General features: G+C 37.4%; 2 protein-coding genes across 2 annotated transcripts in view; both read right to left on the reverse strand.

Moving 5' to 3' along the window:
- Positions 1–3,758: 3,758 nt before the first annotated feature.
- Positions 3,759–11,502, reverse strand: LOC144435593 (uncharacterized). Its single transcript, XM_078124181.1, has 6 exons — positions 11,428–11,502; positions 9,607–10,292; positions 8,550–8,617; positions 7,902–8,028; positions 6,389–6,598; positions 3,759–5,034 (listed from the first exon to the last, which is right to left on the reverse strand). The coding sequence occupies exons 2-6, from the start codon at positions 10,267–10,269 to the stop codon at positions 4,852–4,854; spliced, it is 1,251 nt and encodes a 416-aa protein (XP_077980307.1). The 5' UTR covers positions 10,270–10,292; positions 11,428–11,502; the 3' UTR covers positions 3,759–4,851.
- A 2,268-nt stretch (positions 11,503–13,770) lies between these two features.
- LOC144435173 (uncharacterized) overlaps positions 13,771–18,618 on the reverse strand; it is a 5,684-nt gene continuing 836 nt past the window's right edge. Inside the window, exons 1-5 of the mRNA XM_078123746.1 lie at positions 18,517–18,618; positions 17,487–17,539; positions 16,994–17,120; positions 16,235–16,447; positions 13,771–15,463 (exon numbers count right to left, since the gene is read on the reverse strand). The exon at positions 18,517–18,618 is cut by the window's right edge and continues 836 nt beyond it. Coding sequence (XP_077979872.1) covers positions 15,236–15,463; positions 16,235–16,447; positions 16,994–17,120; positions 17,487–17,539; positions 18,517–18,618 — 723 coding nt within the window. The 3' untranslated portion in view covers positions 13,771–15,235. The remainder of the gene's footprint in view (positions 15,464–16,234; positions 16,448–16,993; positions 17,121–17,486; positions 17,540–18,516) is intronic.

Raw genomic sequence — 18,618 nt, forward strand, 5'->3', positions numbered from 1 at the left:
ATTACGTTATATAAATTATGAGTTGTACGGTTTTATCGTGATAATTATGTCATGATTGGGATCGATGTGTCAGAGGCAAGTATAACATGATATATTGCTACTATGAAGACAAGACACTGAACTTTGATATGTGATCACCAAACAACACACTTCTACCTCAGACAACTGTACTACAGAAAACTAAAGGAGTACTTGTCTAAGCATTTACAGAGGGGTAGACTGTAAGATACGTCGTGTCTCTCCGCCCTCAACGGCTTCCTCTCTTCGGTTAGAGAGGAGTTGACCGATGTGTGAGGGCGCCATCACGGCGTACCGTACAGACTAATATAAAAGTATATGAGCTAGCTTCTTGTGATAATTCGCAAAGTGATCATTTGTGTCTTCAAAGTTGCAATAATAAGAGGCACAGTTGTAATCCATTCGTTGATATCATCTATTATTTGTTCATAGTTTAATGCGAGTGTTTAAGATTCAAATCATAAAGTTAGTATTTTATAACGCTTTAATTTCTCACACATTGTGTTCAAAGTTCTTCACTTCTTACCACTAGCACGGATCTCTATCGCCAAAACGGCCTTTGATACTTCCTCAGCCCCCTGGGGAACATACAATACATTGCATGCGCAGTGTCTGTAAGCGCATAGGATTAAAGTATTCACATTTGCAACCTCTATCCTACCAGGTCCTTGATTATACAGCTGGGTTGAATGAGGCACAAGCGTGGTTCAAATCTTGCCCAAAGACTTTTCCTATTCAGAAAAAATCGGCGGCGGCGTACATTTGAAAAATTTAGATTTCTGAAATGAATCAAGTTAATTTTAGCTTCCTTTTTTTAGTGTTTTCATCGTTTAGTCCCAGCCAGCAATCAACAGGTCATTGTCAGAAGGCCACGATGATTTGTATGTAACTCCACATCGATTGTTGTACAGATGATGATGCACATGGCAATCACCAGAAGGATAGTGGTGATGATGATAGTAACCATGGTGATAGTAACCATGGTGGTATCGATGACGATGGTGTCCATCATGAGGTGGCCAGCATGGATGTTCCAAGTCTGTAACCTTTTCTCCGTTTTCAGTATTTCTGAAAAATGGTAGGCCATACCTATGGTGGTAATGTGGCTGTATTACAAACGTTTCTTCCATGACCATGTCGTTGTCGCTGAGTTTCCCAACACCGGTGCTGTCCTTCTCTGTTTGCGGAGTTTTGTGATTTTTCCTACAGTGGCGCCACCAACGATGTCGTTTTTCTGATTTGTGAATGTCTTTAAATTTGACGTTGTCTTGGCCTTCATCTGAACTGCTCTTGACTACAGAGACGATATAATCGGTTTGACTTGACAACTGTTCTTCGTTCCGTAATGGCTGCGATGGGCGACCTCCTTCCACAGTTTCCGTGGCCATACGAACATCTCCGTTTGCACTCATTGTAACATCGCCTTGAGTCGTACACGCGTTGCGGGCGTATGTTAAAACAAGGTATCCACACTGTGGTCTCTCAAACGTAAAAATGAATTCACAGGCCATGCACCACCGTCGTCTTTTATAAACATTATCTGATGAAACCTCGTACCTTGGTTTCGTTTGATCACTGACGTAATCCATGACGAAACTTCTTACCCAATTTCACCACTGTTGAACTCTATGTAACACTGCACATACATTGCATCACGTGAATTCACTATTCATAGCCTATTGATTCTACCATTGTCACCTGACTAGTACGTCATGATGAGGTCAGTATCTTATTACAGTCAATATGACGTTTGACTTTTCACTGAAGTCGTGGTTTATGCTGGCATTACCCTCAACTGAACAGTACACTTCACAAAATTTACATATAACATATCAGACTGAGTCTATAAACTTTTTACTCAAGTGAAAATAGTTCCATAGAGCCTCGATTAAACTATTCTAGTTTCGTACATACTTTATAATGTTAAGGGAACCGTCAGTAACTACGAAGGGGGGGGGGTAGAATTAGGGGGTCACATTTTATAAATCGGTTCTCGGGGAGGGCCATACTTTAGAGGGAAGGTCAAAGTTTACTTTGACTCAGTGTATTATCTGAATTTACATTATTTTGTGATGTTGGTATCCCACCGCTGCCACCGGTATCACATATTCAACAGCTAACAGATCCCATAACTGCCATAAATACCAGAACATATCAGTCAAATCGTTGCTGACAATCCTGCAGTAAATCAATAGTTAGTCGTGGTATGATCACAGAAGTGAAGGGGGGGGGGGACAGTTTGATAGGAGTTTGGTGGTGGAATGGGAATGTTAACCTTAGTACAAACAAAATTAATGTCGGTTGTGCACCCGTCTAGTCTTTGGGAGTTCTGGCCTTCAGTTATACCAATTAGATTCAAACACGGGCATTAATTAATGAACGGTGCTTTCACACAAATTCACAGTGGTGATAGCAATGGGAAACAGCCGGTACTTGTTAAATTACCGATCGTACCGCGTGATGTCAGTGGTATCACAGACAAGTAAGTTGTCTGTGGTGGTATGGTGCGATCGAGTCCTTGCCATTGATTCTGGGATTGTGTTTCTTTTCACATCTGACCGCATTATTAACCAAATGTTTTGAAATATTTTCACAGGGGGGGGGGGTCGTCATGTTTTTGACAAAGGCAATTGAGGGGTGAGATAGAGAGAGAGAGAGATGGAGAGGGGGGACAGACATAGACACAGACAGACAGACACAGGCAGACAGACAGACAGACAGACAGACAGACAGACAGACAGATAGACAGACAGACGGACAGATGGACAAACAGGTAGAGACAGAGAGGCGGGGGCAAAGACACAGAGGAACACGCACAGGGGGTAGAGAAGCGGATATCATGTAAATGTATATTATATTCAGATTGTATAGTAATTTTTATCATAAGAGCAAGATGGCCGAATAATTTGACAGGTTAGAATTATCTTCAAATTGAGTAGCAGTGTTGCTCAGCCTTTTATCTCACTATCAATTATTCATGATTAATCCACTTGTGTGCATTGCCACCTATGGTTACTCCTTTATTCGAATATGGGTGCTGTAAAGGCCTGAGTGGTACCACGTGACTGATTATAAGTCTTTGCTCTTCTTGGCACCAATACATGTATGTGTTCACAAGAATGGGTGGATTTTACCATTACAAATGTCTGTAGTATCAAGGGTAATGTACAACAGTGCTGACATGTTGTGGAAAATAAATATTACCATATAATGCGTTGATCTACGTGTGCGTTATTTTATGTCCCATAATATGGTTGTCAAAGTATATTTACAAGGCCCCGAGGTTTGGAAAATTTCTCTAATTTGACGCCATATATTTTGAGTAGTTGGGTAAAAGATTCCATTATGATGAAGTATTATGATATTAATAGAATGAGACATTCAAATACACCAAGCGATTACTCTGTCGAGTGTATCAAGTTCTCTTTAGTTAATACATATATATGACGTAGATCTTTAATGTCACGCTATCTCACATTCTATTTCTATCATAAAGGTCATTGACCTGTGATGATAGTTGATGGACAAATGTAGCTGAAAGATAGTTATTGATTTCAAAGTAAAGGTCACGTGATCTAATATTTGGAAGGGAATCTGGGGAAAATCTATATACATACATACATACATACATACATACATACATACATACATACATACATACATACATACATACATACAGACAGACAGACAGACATGTACATAGATACAAAATCACGCCATAAAGTAAGTGTTAGCTTATTATATCACTTTATTAGCCTCAGTCGATTGCAATCGCTTACAATATCTATAATGCAAATTCAAACATAAGTAGGTTTAGCCTTAATTAAGTATTCTAAATCTTGGCTAATCATAAAGTAAGCCTCTTGGAACTAATAGTAAGTACTATTTAGTGATGTTGTAAAAAGTAAAAAAAAATATATTGCATGTACTCTAAGCATAACTGCCGTAAATGATATTTTAGCTCCGAGTCTCGTGTACCGAGTTTCCATTGCTAACCGGCTTTCGATTCTAATCAAGTACGCAATGCCAAAATAGTGTTTACACCATGTAACACAAATCTTCGAAAATAATCGTTAATATGTAGACATGAATCTCAACTCTCTCCCCTTGACCGTGACGTGTACATTTTAATGACGTGTACATTTTAATGTATAATATGCCTCAAACCAAAGATTGACAATTTAAAGCGAAAGTAAAAAGATAACATGAGGATTATATATAATTTTGTAAGAAAGATTTATATTTAAAAATCAATAAGTGAACAATTTGTTAAAGCTGGAAAGAGTTTCGTTAATATCCGTCCTAATAACACCACCGGTAGCGGTCTTCAAGTTGAAGGACGCCTAATCGGTCCTAGAGGTTAGCCTTCACTGATTAACGAGTTCATTATTTCTGATTTCAAAAAATCAGAAATACTGCTGCAGCTTATGTACAGCAATTGGCGGTTAATGTGACCTGCAATACACTTATAAAAGCATGTCGATAATTTTTCATAAACAACACAGTGTACTAGTCTGACGCTTTCATAAAGAATTCAAAATTCCTCTAGTCATGGCTGCTATGATTGGCCTGGAGTGGTGATGAGACCATTGAAACAATGTAAGTATAACATTAGTTGTTTTATTTAAGTATATCGTTTGTCCGTATAGGATTTCTCGCCATCAAAGTTCTTGATATTTAATATTAGAATCACATAGTTTGAATCGACTACATGCCTTTAGACGGCTTCTAACTTGAATTTTAATTTTAACTAGATCTATAGATATAAGAAGTTGGTTGAAAAGTTCGATGAAGTAGCCACAAGAAATACCAATATTTACAGATTCTATTCGATCATTCGGAATCATCTTCGTTTTCCATATTTTTCTTCCTCACTCTATAGCCATGCGACAGCGCCCTCTTGGCAATGGATTGAAAGGCCGCTTCAAGGTCCTTGTCGTCTTCGTAGGCAGCACTCGTCTCGAAGTAGGTCATATTTTCAGTTTTACACCATCTTTCAACGGTTTCCACGGCAACCTAAAGTGGAGAACATATTCATGGCTTGCAATTATAATAAATCGACAACAGTGTATTGTAAGACCAGTTAATGTATTATCATGAAAGAAAAGTGACATTAGATGAAGAATGATTACTACTACGCACCATATCGTTGAAGAAAATATGTACCATCAATTACTTGGCCTAATCGTCCATTTGTTCTAATTTCAATTTAGAAAGTTAATATAAATTTACAACTGTCGTTCGCTCTTTAGTTTATTACAATCTGTCAACATTCGCAAAAAATGAAATATATCATTGTAAAAACGTTTATAAGCTTACAAGAATGAATGATATGTTTGGAGCTGGAGCTCTGAGTTCATTTCAAACATAAATATAATTTTGAACTATAGGTCCATGTTAAACCACAGACACTGGAGAGAGACTGAAACGTCTACGGTTAAAAGATATTTTTTTAAACTGGAAGAATGTTAAGGTATTTTTGGAACCTGTGTTCATTGTGATCTTTTTAGACTCTGGGTTAGTACGTGTCAAACATAAAACTAAATCGGTTCATATTACACATTAGCAAATCGTTTTGAACTCCGAGTTCATATTAAACATGAAGATAATTTCTGACTCTGTGTCAATGTTAAACGTAAAGTTATTTTTATACTTTCTATGACGTAATCAATACCATAAATCTGGAAAGGTATGCTGTGAGTAATGATCCCGTGGTAATCACGTGACCGGATGGACGGCCAGTGAAATCTCCATGTGCAGATGTAAATGTCCGGTCTATTACAGTTTGACAGTATCAATTATCACAGCAATGTGCGATAGATTGTGTATTTTTGTATAAATTATACTTATCATCGGACACGTGACATTACCATGGATTTTGACCAAACTATTATCAAAGGCTTTTATTTCCCAGCATAATTTTCCAACCCATATGCAACTGTGTCTAGTCTGTTTTCGAAATAAACAAAAATGCCTGTTCACCAAACTATGGGCAAACATTTTGCAAGATGCCTAACAGCGTTCAGAAACAACACATATACATGCTCTGTTTTTTTTGTTAAGGGGTGGGGGGGGGGGCACCTTTCCATTTTTTTATTGGTATATGTAAATTTGTACTATTTGTTTTCTTTGTTGTGTTTTATTAACATATTATGCAGATGTTTTGTCATGGTTGTCTAATTTTGCAAATGATGTTTTTGGCTACAGATAATGTATTTCTTACATTATTTCATGTCAAATAAAATATACCATACTGTAATGTTTTGGATGTTATGAACGGGTCATGTTTTGGATGTTATGAACGGCTACCTCGAATATTTGTCTTACATATTTATTTGACTGAGAGCAGTAGTTACTGAAGACAACTGACCTCTCTTCGATTTGAAATGTCTGCTTTATTTCCTATTACGATGAAGTCCTTACACCCACTGTAGATCAAGCATTCGTCCCTCAGTCGTTCTAAGGAGTGGTAAGAGGCCTTATTGTTGACATCGAATACAAGGATACATCCATTGGTGTCTTTAAAATATGACTGGCTTAAATCTGAACCGCATTTTTCAAGGCCTGCTATCTCCCATATCTGGCAATAAATCAAATCAATCGGGTCACAAGGTTATACCGTTTCAACAGACACACCGTGAAAGCGTGGGATATGTATGTTGTTCTAGTCCTAGGACTAGGCATGTCGACGTACACGTAAATGGAAGAAAATGAAATTTTATATTAGTAATTACAACTGTCACAACTTATTAGTGTTTGACAAATGACTGTATATCATCCTAACCTACAAATTAGACGAAAATAAATTCGATAAAACCGCAGGCAATAGATTCACTGTCTATATATGCGTCCTTTGAGTAGACGCTTCGAATAGCATTGGGCACTTCGAGAATGAAAATAGTCGTTGTAAACACTATCATACTTCGTAAATTTGACTGTATATTTCCCTATCTGATTTGTATACATTATTGTTTCCGTTAAAAGTAACTTTTGTTGAAGTGATAAATATGTTTCCGTTTAGTTGGAAAGATTAATGTCTTGAGTTAGCGTATGGCTTAGCGTCACGTGCATTGGTAGACGATGATACCCCGTCCATTGATAATGCATAGTGTTACCCGGACAATAAAAGTACCAATAGGTATGTCGGTATTTGGACAGCTCTGTGTGGTGGATTATTAGCTACACTAGCTTATTGACTCATGAGTTTGCATGTACAGTATAGTATTGACGCCGAGAACCTAACGATACTATGTGTGTTTTTGTGGTACAATATTTGACAGTCACTAAACATTTCTGAATGCAAAAACATCTTCACTATATCATTGTCCTCTAGGGAGTGTCCGGTCTGACCTTGGCGAGACCCCAAACATTGTTCTGTGGGCCCATAAATACACGACGCATAGTCACAGTGTTCGCCCTTGTTGGATATCATCTGACCAAGGACAGATAGCCCATTGAGTTGTTGGATAGTCTTTCAGTTGATTCTAGTTGTTTCTCAACACGGACTAAATTATTTCATAATTACGCCCATAATATGTCTAATTTGATACCATCAACATTTACGGATCACAATGTAGATTATTTTACGAAACTTTATACAAGTGTATATGTGGCAGACAGGCTTAATGTAGGTCATAAATAGTATTGTATTTCAAAGTCAATTCTCACAGTCATCCACTTCAGGAAATCTGAAACATTGTTTTCACCCCCACGCCACCCAGGCCTGATGAAACTATTTGGATTATCCATCTTTACCACGCTTTAGGATACAGTTCGTGTGGAGATTTTGGCTATCACCAGTATTAATGTGAAGGGTCACGTAGTGGGGAGGAGTGAAAGCTAATTTACCCATAGACTTGTGATTCTAGGCTACTTTTACCCACCTGTAGCTTGACCAGGAAGCCATCTATCTCAATAATTTTGACACCGACGTTTACACCGAGTGTCATTCTGCCTGGTGGTTCAAACTTGTTCCTGATGTAGCGATCCATTAACGCTGTTTTCCCAACACTTGTGAGTGTAATGATTGAAAAACAAAATTAGATTCAGTTGAGAAATCGTGGTGAAGGAAACTAGTTGTGTCATCAAACTTTGTCATCAAAATGTCCATGACGAACAGACTGAAAATTAAAATAATCTAAGATATTTTGAAACAGTTGCACTAAAAGTGTAAAAGTGAAGCAATTGTACTAACAATGGGGAAACAATTTGTACAAAATCATCATGTCTAATACACACTGTATGTGTTATTTGGTTTTCTATACCAAAATAACAGTCCATGAATGTGCGATGCAAATAATTTCACTATAGTGACTGCCAGCAAATTTTACTAAAATGTTTTTATATAATAAACAATCTGTGAATACCCGTTTTATAATATACTATTACAACAGGTAAAAAGACACTTCATGTTAAGGAATGTCCTGACATAAGAGCTAGCAATAACCATAGAATTAGTATTTGACCGTGAAAGGCAATGGATTTCGTCGTATCTATATCAAAGTTGGCGCTACTCGGACCATAAAACTTACCCAATGTTTCCTACTAACACTATCTTCAATAAGAGTTCTTGTCCATCGTCTAAGAAGATATCCTTTCTCTAAATAATACAAAATGGATTGTGTTGTCTAGTGACATCAATATTTCAATATTTTCCACAAACAACAAACTTAAAGTTCCTATAAACTCTGAGTTTCATACGACTCATAGCATTATCGGGTTAGTAAAAACAAGACATTGATATTGTCTGTGAATTTATATATACAATTACAAACATCAAATCTTAAGTTATCAATAGCAGGTGTATTTCGTAAAACGTTTTCAATTGAAGTTTCTGAACAGGAGGCGCAATACATGTTCAACAAGCCTGTATGAATGCACAATCAATCAATCAATCAATCAATCAATCAATCAATCAATCAACCAACCAATCAATGAGCATGCTCAATTTAATCGCGAGGACATCATATCCATGAAGACATTTTTCTACTGACACGAGTACAACTTAGAATATACCAAGCTAGTGCACAATAGCCAGCCGCTGACAACTTATGAGACATAAATGCAGTTTAAAATTTCTATTCTAAATTTCAAAGAAATTTGAGATGGGTGCAAGACCTCCAGACACCGACCAAGACCCATATCATGTCATTTGTATTCAAGGTCGATGTTCTTCTGTATTATAATTAGATTGTCCAGGTCGGTGTACGTGTATAAACTACAAAACCTCATAGTTGCATTACGTCACTGTATGATGTGGTAGGGATGCTGTTACTCTACATAAATAGAACATTGGTGGATTCTTCAAGCATATAATAGACAGATTTTAAAGTCAACATATGCCTACGTACATAACTTTACTTCGTGTTAGGACTCTGTTTTTTTCTCGTAAATATAGTATATTTGTGTCACATTTTTTTAAAATATTGGTGTTTAATATTGAATTAAATAAATGTATCGTGACAATTGTTCTTTCACACTGCAAGTGATTTCTGTGAATCTAGGTTATTTTCTTTCCATGGCATGTTCAAAATTCAAGACGGATGCAGAATAAAAAAAAAATTCAAATCGGCATAATTTGACACTTACTTTTTGTGTACCATGATCGATTGCGTCATACCGGGGTCTAACTTGATGGTCAGCTGGAATACCAGGGTGATTGTCATGGTGATAATTGTCGACTTCACGGTTCACGACATAACGGCAGCTATGGCCTGGTTCGGTGTGGAAAGTGGAAGCACATTCGAGGCACACGGGTTCATCACACGTGTCGCAGCAAAATGTCAAAGCATAACTTGGGTGCTTTTGGCACAAGGCCAGTGTGTGTGATTTTTCATAATCAATCGGTGCTATTTCGAAATCATGATTGCAAATTGAAATGACGTGGTGCTCTCCTGTAAACGGTCTACCACAATGTTTTACAACGCAGTTAGTGCAAAAGCTGTTTTCACAGTCAACACAAAATCGTTCCACTTCGCTTTCATGACATACGGTACACAGGATAGAAGACAGGGACACTGCTCTTGCAAACCGAGTTGCTACATCCTCAACTTGGATTTCACTTACAGGAAGTCCGTATATGGAATCACAAATTGGACAAGCTGGTCGACTTTTCCTATTCAGCCATTTATCTAAGCATGGCTCACAGACACTGTGAAAGCATGGTAAAACTTTAACAGTGTCGTTTTGTCCGAAACACGTACGACAGATAAGAAAATCCCCGCTCTTCTTATCGATAACTGCAGAGTCCATTTCCACGAAAATAAACTCGAGACCTGCGAAAATAAACAATCGTGATCATCAGTTCTTGTTCGGGTGAGCTTGCCTTGTTTCCTCCCATACACACGTATGTACATACAGCTAGCTTCGTAAAAAATATATGTTCTTATGCCGTACAACATCCGGGTAATCGCAATTTAAGGAACTAAATGGGTGATCACGATTATTTTTCATCATTATCCTCCCCAGACGGGGTTAAAGGTTACAACACTAAACGCCTAGGGTCACTCTAATGACGGATCAAATCGCACGGCTTGTTGTGTGTAGTTTAGATTGTGAATAGCCAGAATCTAAAAAATCAACTTATACATTTTATGTTATCAGCTCTGTGATTACGTCAACACTCAATAGAGGGCCTCCATTATTTTCAGATCAGAGAAAAACGAGCAGTACATTCAACTGTGGTAATTACACGGCTAATTTATGACAGTATCGCACTCTGTAAATGTGCCTGCAGCTGCTAATCTTGGCTAACGGTGACTGATACACATATCTATCGAAACCAACTTGACTCGAAAGGGGGAAAATCAACGGAAGACAATAAAATAATAAATACATCTGTAAATGGCAATGTTGGATAAGTGAAACACATCACTTTGCATTAAGACTATGCTATTTAACACTGACACAATAGCTCCATTATCTGTGTTTCTGAAAGGCCCTGTCGGAAATTACTCCATCAGTGCCCCATGTTGACCCAGTGAACTCATATTGTATGCATGTATTCTGTTCAGTATCTTGTTCCTTTCAAAACAGGTATAACTAACAATTTTGGTCATTGTATAAAAGAGACCTTGCTATGTTATTGTTGCAGTGACGATTCTACGTCAACAACCTCTACTGCACGTACACGACTAGAATCGACAAATCCAACCCGTTCTGAGTCAACGTTCTCATAGCCCGCCTTGGCTGGAAATCGCCAACGCACGGAATAGAATAGATCACTCCATAGATCATACCATTCAAATTAGAGCCTAGCGTTTCTTCACACTGTGTTGCTGTGCTGTACTGTGTCTCTATATATAAACATACCAGCTAGAAATCAAAACACTCAATGTCTGAATCGAAGGGTAGATTTCAATTCATGGTCTCGCCGCTCAACAAATTTTAGGGTTAACTAAGGTTAATTACCTTGCCGTTCTAAGCCATGCCGTCGTGCCCCTGACTCTTGCGTTTTCGCAGTATGTTGTTGTCACAAGGCGGATAAAATGTCTAGTAACTTAGAGGGTCGGAGAGGGATACCTAGGCAAGATAAAAGTCATACATACACACTCGACCGTACACATACCGGATACCGTACAAAATGCGAAACACGCACACAATTATGTCTTCAAGTTTTAATAGTCATATCGAATATTTAGAAAGTTGACAAATATCACAATGTTCTGAATACAGCTACAAATATCACAATGTTCTGAATACAGCTACAGATACATATTTTTCTAAATACATAATTAATTTCAAAAAGTATGCTAATAAAACATTTTTTGGGTTCATGCTGAGATTTCAAGTTTAAACATACATGTAGTGTTTCATAACATAACGTATTTCAAAACAACTTTAAATCTTATTTTAAGACATTCCTAGTTAAGATGTTCAATAAAATTGAAGGTTAAGTCTTAACCTACAGATCAATTTTCAATTTGATTTATAAACTCAATCATTTAGTTTTGAATGCAGCATATACTTCACTGGATACAATGTTCATAATTATAACTCGAAAACACAATTCACAACATTGCAGCTGTCAAATAAACCTGGTGCATTTTTACTGACTAAATCAACTTAAAAAAATTTCATAAACAAATTGTTTGCAGTTTGTCAGAACATATGTATTCAACTGAATAGGTAATACTCTCCAGATGCCGGGTTGAGATACAAAGCAAATACTGGTTACTGATCAGGTACGATAAACTGAATGCAAAACATTAAAATGACGTCTTTCTTTTAATTATCTGTGTGTGTAATTATGCTAACATCCACCTCTACTAAAGCGGAAAACACTTAAAAAAACACATATACGGTAAAGAAAAAAGTATTATTTTCATAAAAAGCGGATAACACTAGAATCGTTATTAAATCCATAGTGACGTCACGTGACCAGTAGATGATACAGTGATGTACGACTATATATATTCATTACTCTGGGTAAAATGTATGAAAATGTCATTTGAACTACATATACAAAAACAAAATAGTAAACGAACTTCTACGATGCACATTTATTGTTTTAACGTTTGGCTACTTGTATTTGAAATCCATTGCGACCGCACGGGGGCGTTATCAGTGACGTTCTGATTTCCTGCATGTAATATTGTCATTCACAACTTAACAGGTACTGGTTAGTCTGCCATTTTCTCCTCCTCTTCCTCTTCGTCTTTTTTCCCTTCGCTTTCATCTGCTTCGTCATTTTCACTTTCACTGGATCCACAACAATGACCAATGCTTGGGTGGGGCATCATCATGAACGGACACTGTGGCGGCGGATGCCAAAATGGCATTGGGTGACCAAAACCGTGATGTGGGAATCCTCCCATCATGAATGGATGATGATGGAGCATCATCATGTAGGTATGCCAAGGATTAAAACCAAAGTTACCATGGTGATGAGAATCACTGTCACAACCAGGACCCCCAGCTCCGTGATGTGCATCCAAGTATGGGCATCCTCCATGACCACTGGAACCAGAGTCTTCTTTGCGAGAATCATCTCCACGTGTATAAAAGTATGGACACTGACCATACCCAGAACTATGGAAACCATGGTGACCAGGGTGATGCCGACTGTGGTGTTTATATTTCGAGTTTTCAGCATCTACAGGATGATCGGGATCAGCTGCAAAATGTCCAGGCTTAAGATGATGTTTGCCATGGTGACCTCGTCCACGTCCGTGACGTCCCCATCCATGAGAGAACCACAAGTAGGGGCAGGTACCATGGGACTGATATTTCTTGGAGCTAGATGGTTCCTTGGTACGACCAGTTGTATGTTTTCGCCCTCGGTCACAGTCCCTGATGCCTTCTTTCGGACAGCAATCGCACCCTGGAAGACACGAACAACCTTCCTTGCTCTCACACGTCATCTTTTCACTTGCCATAATAATATTTCGTCCCTTGGATGAAGCCCTAGCACGATAAGGTATGCAGGTAGGAGAGAATCAGTAGACAATCTAGTATACACTCAGAACATGAGAAGTGAAGCCGAGCTGAAATTTCCTTCTCCAATTAAAACTGATCGTTCCTCTGTCGTGTATTCCAAAGTCCTTAAAAGACAACTGCTATATTATCAGATGCATCCACAGCTACATACAGGTTATAAATGTAGGTTCTGCTACTGGCCATCGCTATTTATAAACCGTAATAAACACCACGTGACGAAGGTATGACGACATCCATCCGGGTAACATCTGAAAGAGCAACGCCAGTGCAACGTTGCACTCTCAGCAACGTCGATGCAACGTTGCTCAGCTACGACGACTGCGCAAATGCAGTTTGGTATGGATTGTGGGATAGAATCGTGGAGAGCACGTTTGTCGACCCAGTGTCATATTACGTTTATAAGGTCATGTTGTGGCGTCACTTTGCTGACAATGCAATGCTCTTTCTGTGACGTGACGTTTTGGTACAATCTGTGATGAAATTGCAGTAACAATAAAAGAAAGAAGACAAATCATTCAGTGCTATTTGAGACTGTATTCACACGAAATGGCGCCAGGACACTAAGACGGTGGGACATTTTAAGGTCATTTAAGGACACGGTAATTCATGCCCTCACGCTATCACCCTGGGTTACAAGAGGTCAAGCTGAGACGTATTCACAATGTTGGATAGATCGGAAATGTGTGACATTGAATCATGGGATATTAAATAAAATACAGGTGGTGACGTAGTTACAATTCTAACTTCTGTAATAGGTATTCAAGGTAGATGAACATGTGACCTCATGATCACGTGTACAACAATTCGATGAAAGTTTTCTTTCTACAGACTGTACAAACGTGATGATTGATCATGTGCAACGGCTAGAGAAACCATGACGTGGGCAGACTATACATGATTTTATTAGTTGTTATTATTCTGAGAAACCATGTATCAACGTGATTGCACTACAAATGTATCTAGTGTTTTCTGTTATTAATGCAATATATGTCACAATATCAGACTGGGTAATTTGTCATTCATGATGTAACTCGCTAGATGTCATTATAACACCACACTCGTGCCAACAAAATACACGGTGTCGATGTCAAACCATATCTCGCAACCCAGAGCACATATTTCTGCTGATGAAGCAACGACGGTGAGTCTTGGATGGTGCCGTAAAAGAGGCTGTGATTTACGACGATGTGTCTTGGATGGTGCCGTAAAAGAGGCTGTGGTTTACGACGGTGCGTCTTGGATGGTGCCGTAAAAGAGGCTGTGATTTACGACGATGTGTAATGCCGCGCCAACATGACACAACACACTACAACACCATCAATTGTAATCAAAACGCCTATATAACAATATGGACGTGATACGTTCTCCAATTATTCCATTACGCATATTATATCAGTTAGGTCCTATAATATATCTCTGACACGTTGTATTGGTTCTTACAAAGTCAAGATGTCATCGCTTTTCATTTCATGTAAACGAAAGCGATAACATTAAAATAAGTACCAAAGTGGTGATAGGAATTAGCTTGGTGTCTGTTCTCTTAAGATCTAACGTGTCTTGGAATGGATATGGAAATTGGAAATACTTCCCTGACTACATGACAATATCAAATATGATATGCGCACATGTAAACAGTATAATGTGGGTTTACAAAATCGAGCGCACCATCTTCGCAATCACCCAAGTCGTTTCCTGTATATCTCTACGCAATATATGTTTCCTATAGAAAGGTTTGCTCAGTAAGATGTTGGTTTATAATCTAACGTGTTAAAAGTACATTTTAACAAATGCTGCAATTATTTTGATTGCTTGTATCCAATGGAAACGGGAGATGGGAAATATCATTACAATGGGTTTTGGAATAACTGGTATCAATGTTGCGATAGGCCATCGAAGCTAGGCTGAGGAAAGCCAATTCAACTTCAGTGTTGTTGACGTCATTCACACCAGCTTCAAAGTACGGAATGTGTCTATTCGCACACCATTCTTGTGCCAATTCTTTAGAAACCTAAAAGAAAAGAAAAATGAATTTCAAAAGAGTTAAGTATCTAAAAACCACAAAAGCAATCGATGAGTATGGGCTAGTATAGACTCGTGACAATCTTCTATACGTTACGTACTGTCCACTTCCAATTGTATTCGTGGAATACATTTAAACGTTAACGTTGAACTAGAGCTTGTATCAAGTTATGATGCATGGTAGCCTGGTTTAAATACAGCAACGTATCATACATCTTATTACATGTATAATACTCATTGATGGTACAAATCTAGTACCAGAGATCTTATTGGTTAAGACACAAATACTACTATAATGCAATATTCGTTGTATTCAGATAGTCCTGAATGGGATCTCAGACCACTATTATAGTGCGTGTTCTGAGATGGGATTCACATATTGATAATATTTGACAGTCAATCGCCAGCCGCCATCGATGATTTTGAATAGCAAGTTACGTCGACACTGTTCACCCTCGTGATCGGGCGCATATGTCGTCATGTTCAAAACATGGGGTATAAACCACCCCCTGGGGTCATTCCTTGCTGAAATGTATTCATAATTCTGTAATAACATATGCTAACTTTTCTGATATGTACGATTTTCGGCTGGGTTATTTGGTCGATTCAAATACAGATAGTGGGTATATAACCGTGAATTGCCCTTGCAGAATCTCTGGTTGTTTCCTGACACGACTTATACCTGTGTGCTCTGTTATTCTTTTGGTGGTTGTATCAAACAGAACCGGTGAACATTTACATGAAAGGGGCAGTACATTACCTCTCTTCGATGTGACATATCTGCTCTGGTTCCCACGACAACGAATTCAAATTCTTTACATTTACTGTGAGTCAAACATCTTTCTATCCATAACTCCAATGACTTGAAGGTACATTCTCTTGTAACATCGAACACTAATAGACACCCCATGGCCATTTTAAAAAATATGTCAAGCAGGGACAAAAATCTTTCACATCCTGACATGTCCAATATCTGAAAAGTAAGGAGGGGTAGGAGGTATTGTATTTTTATTGAATGAAACAACTTTACTATGTTTTTTTTTCTATTTAAAAATCAATATGGTTAAAACACAGATCAAGTCGATATTTGTATCTCAATAAAAAGAAAACAAACTTGATATGTGTGTAAAAGGTTACTTTGTTATTATGCACACAGGGATGGTAATTTTGGGAGCACTGCGTTACGTCACAGTTTAATTTGCATATATGGCTGATCTCAGTGTTGCTACCATATTGAAACGTCACAAGGCATAATTTGATTACTTGTGACTGTTAATAAATTAATTACAAGTGCTTCTTGTGTTACACAGTTTATTGCAAATCCCTTCCTGACTGCTAAACGACACACTTTTATTTATTTTTTTACACATACATGACTGTTTAGCTGTTTGCAATTCATTGAGTTACTAACTCACACTTGTCGACTACATTTTGTTTCACATTATTTTTGTTTACAATTAGATAAACATAATGAAATTGTTCATTATTACAATTACAAAGATAACACCAACTCAATTACCTGCAGCTTTACAAGGTGATCATCAATGTTAATAGTTTTTATGACCATATCAACACCAATGGTAGCTTGTCCTTGTGTAATGATCTTGTTTTCGTTGTAACGATTAACTAAAGTTGTCTTCCCAACACTGAAAATATTCACAAAGAAAGACGGGGAAATGAAACAAACGTGTTTAATTTAATATACATTAGTATGACGTCAGTTCGAATGAGAAAAAAATAAGGTCTAACCCCCCACCCCCACATACATACATACATACATACATACATACATACATACATACATACATACACACACACACGTACGTACGTACGTACATACATACATACATACATACATACATACATACATACATACATACATACATACATACATACATACATACATACATACATACGCACGCACGCACGCACGCACATACATACATACATACATACATACATACATACATACATACATACATACATACATACAACTTCACAATCATACCTACCATAGATCTCCAAGTGTCATTATTTTTACAAAAGTTTCATCCTTTCTGTACCGCTGCAAAGATATATTGAGAAATATCATAACATATTGTCATATCACAACTGACTTTGCTTAAAATATCACGTAAATGTTTTCACTACCAGCGCAAGTGTAAGACGGTCACTGGTACAAATGTAGGTGTTGGGAGCTCCTGCCACAAGATCATCAGCGTTAATGTTGTCTACTGCTTCTATTACATGTATATTGTAATTACATGACAATACAAGCAGTTGACAGTACGTGCAAGTTCCCATGCAAGGTCCTACATCTCTTCGTTCACAAAACGTTAATCGTGAACGACTTTGAAAATTTGTGCAATTTCTTTTCGTGTAAAAAGACGACAGGGCAGACACTGACCACATTCAGGAGGTCATGTACGTACTTTGTATGTAATGTTAACTTTTCAGTAAATGTTTTGACAATTCGGAAAGTGATTGAAATCAATTTAATTCCTATTACATCTAAATTCTTATTAAACTTAGTGAATTAAAAAAATTATCTTTTCCCTAAGCTTATTGACTCGAAGAGGGGATTTACGTGTCTTTTACAGGAATACATCGTATTATGGGATATGTATGATATTTTTATTAGAATAGTAAATCATAGTAAAACTGTTGTATACCTATATATATATATATATATATATATATATATATATATATATATATATATATATATATATATATATATATATATATATATATATATATATATATATATATAATTGGTCATTTTATGTCAATACGATTAAATTGCAGATTATCTACCACCGGAGCCATGTATCTGCTTATCAACAGCATGTGCTCATTGAATCGGTTGATATTCCGATTGGATGATTGATTGATTGATTGATTGATTGATTGATTGATTGATTGATTGATTGATTGGATTGGATTGCTGACTGACTGATTAATGAACGGACTCGTTGACTCACTGAATACTCATTGACGGAAAAAAATCAGTGATCAAATTTAAAATGGATAACAACTTACATGCACATCAGCTACACGAATGTGATGTGGTTTTGGGTGTCGGTGATAACGTAACTTACACTCAATACACACCGCTTGTTGACATATCTTACAGACAAAATC

Source organism: Glandiceps talaboti, chromosome 5 (genome assembly GCF_964340395.1).
Source record: "Glandiceps talaboti chromosome 5, keGlaTala1.1, whole genome shotgun sequence".
NCBI lineage: Eukaryota > Metazoa > Hemichordata > Enteropneusta > Spengelidae > Glandiceps > Glandiceps talaboti.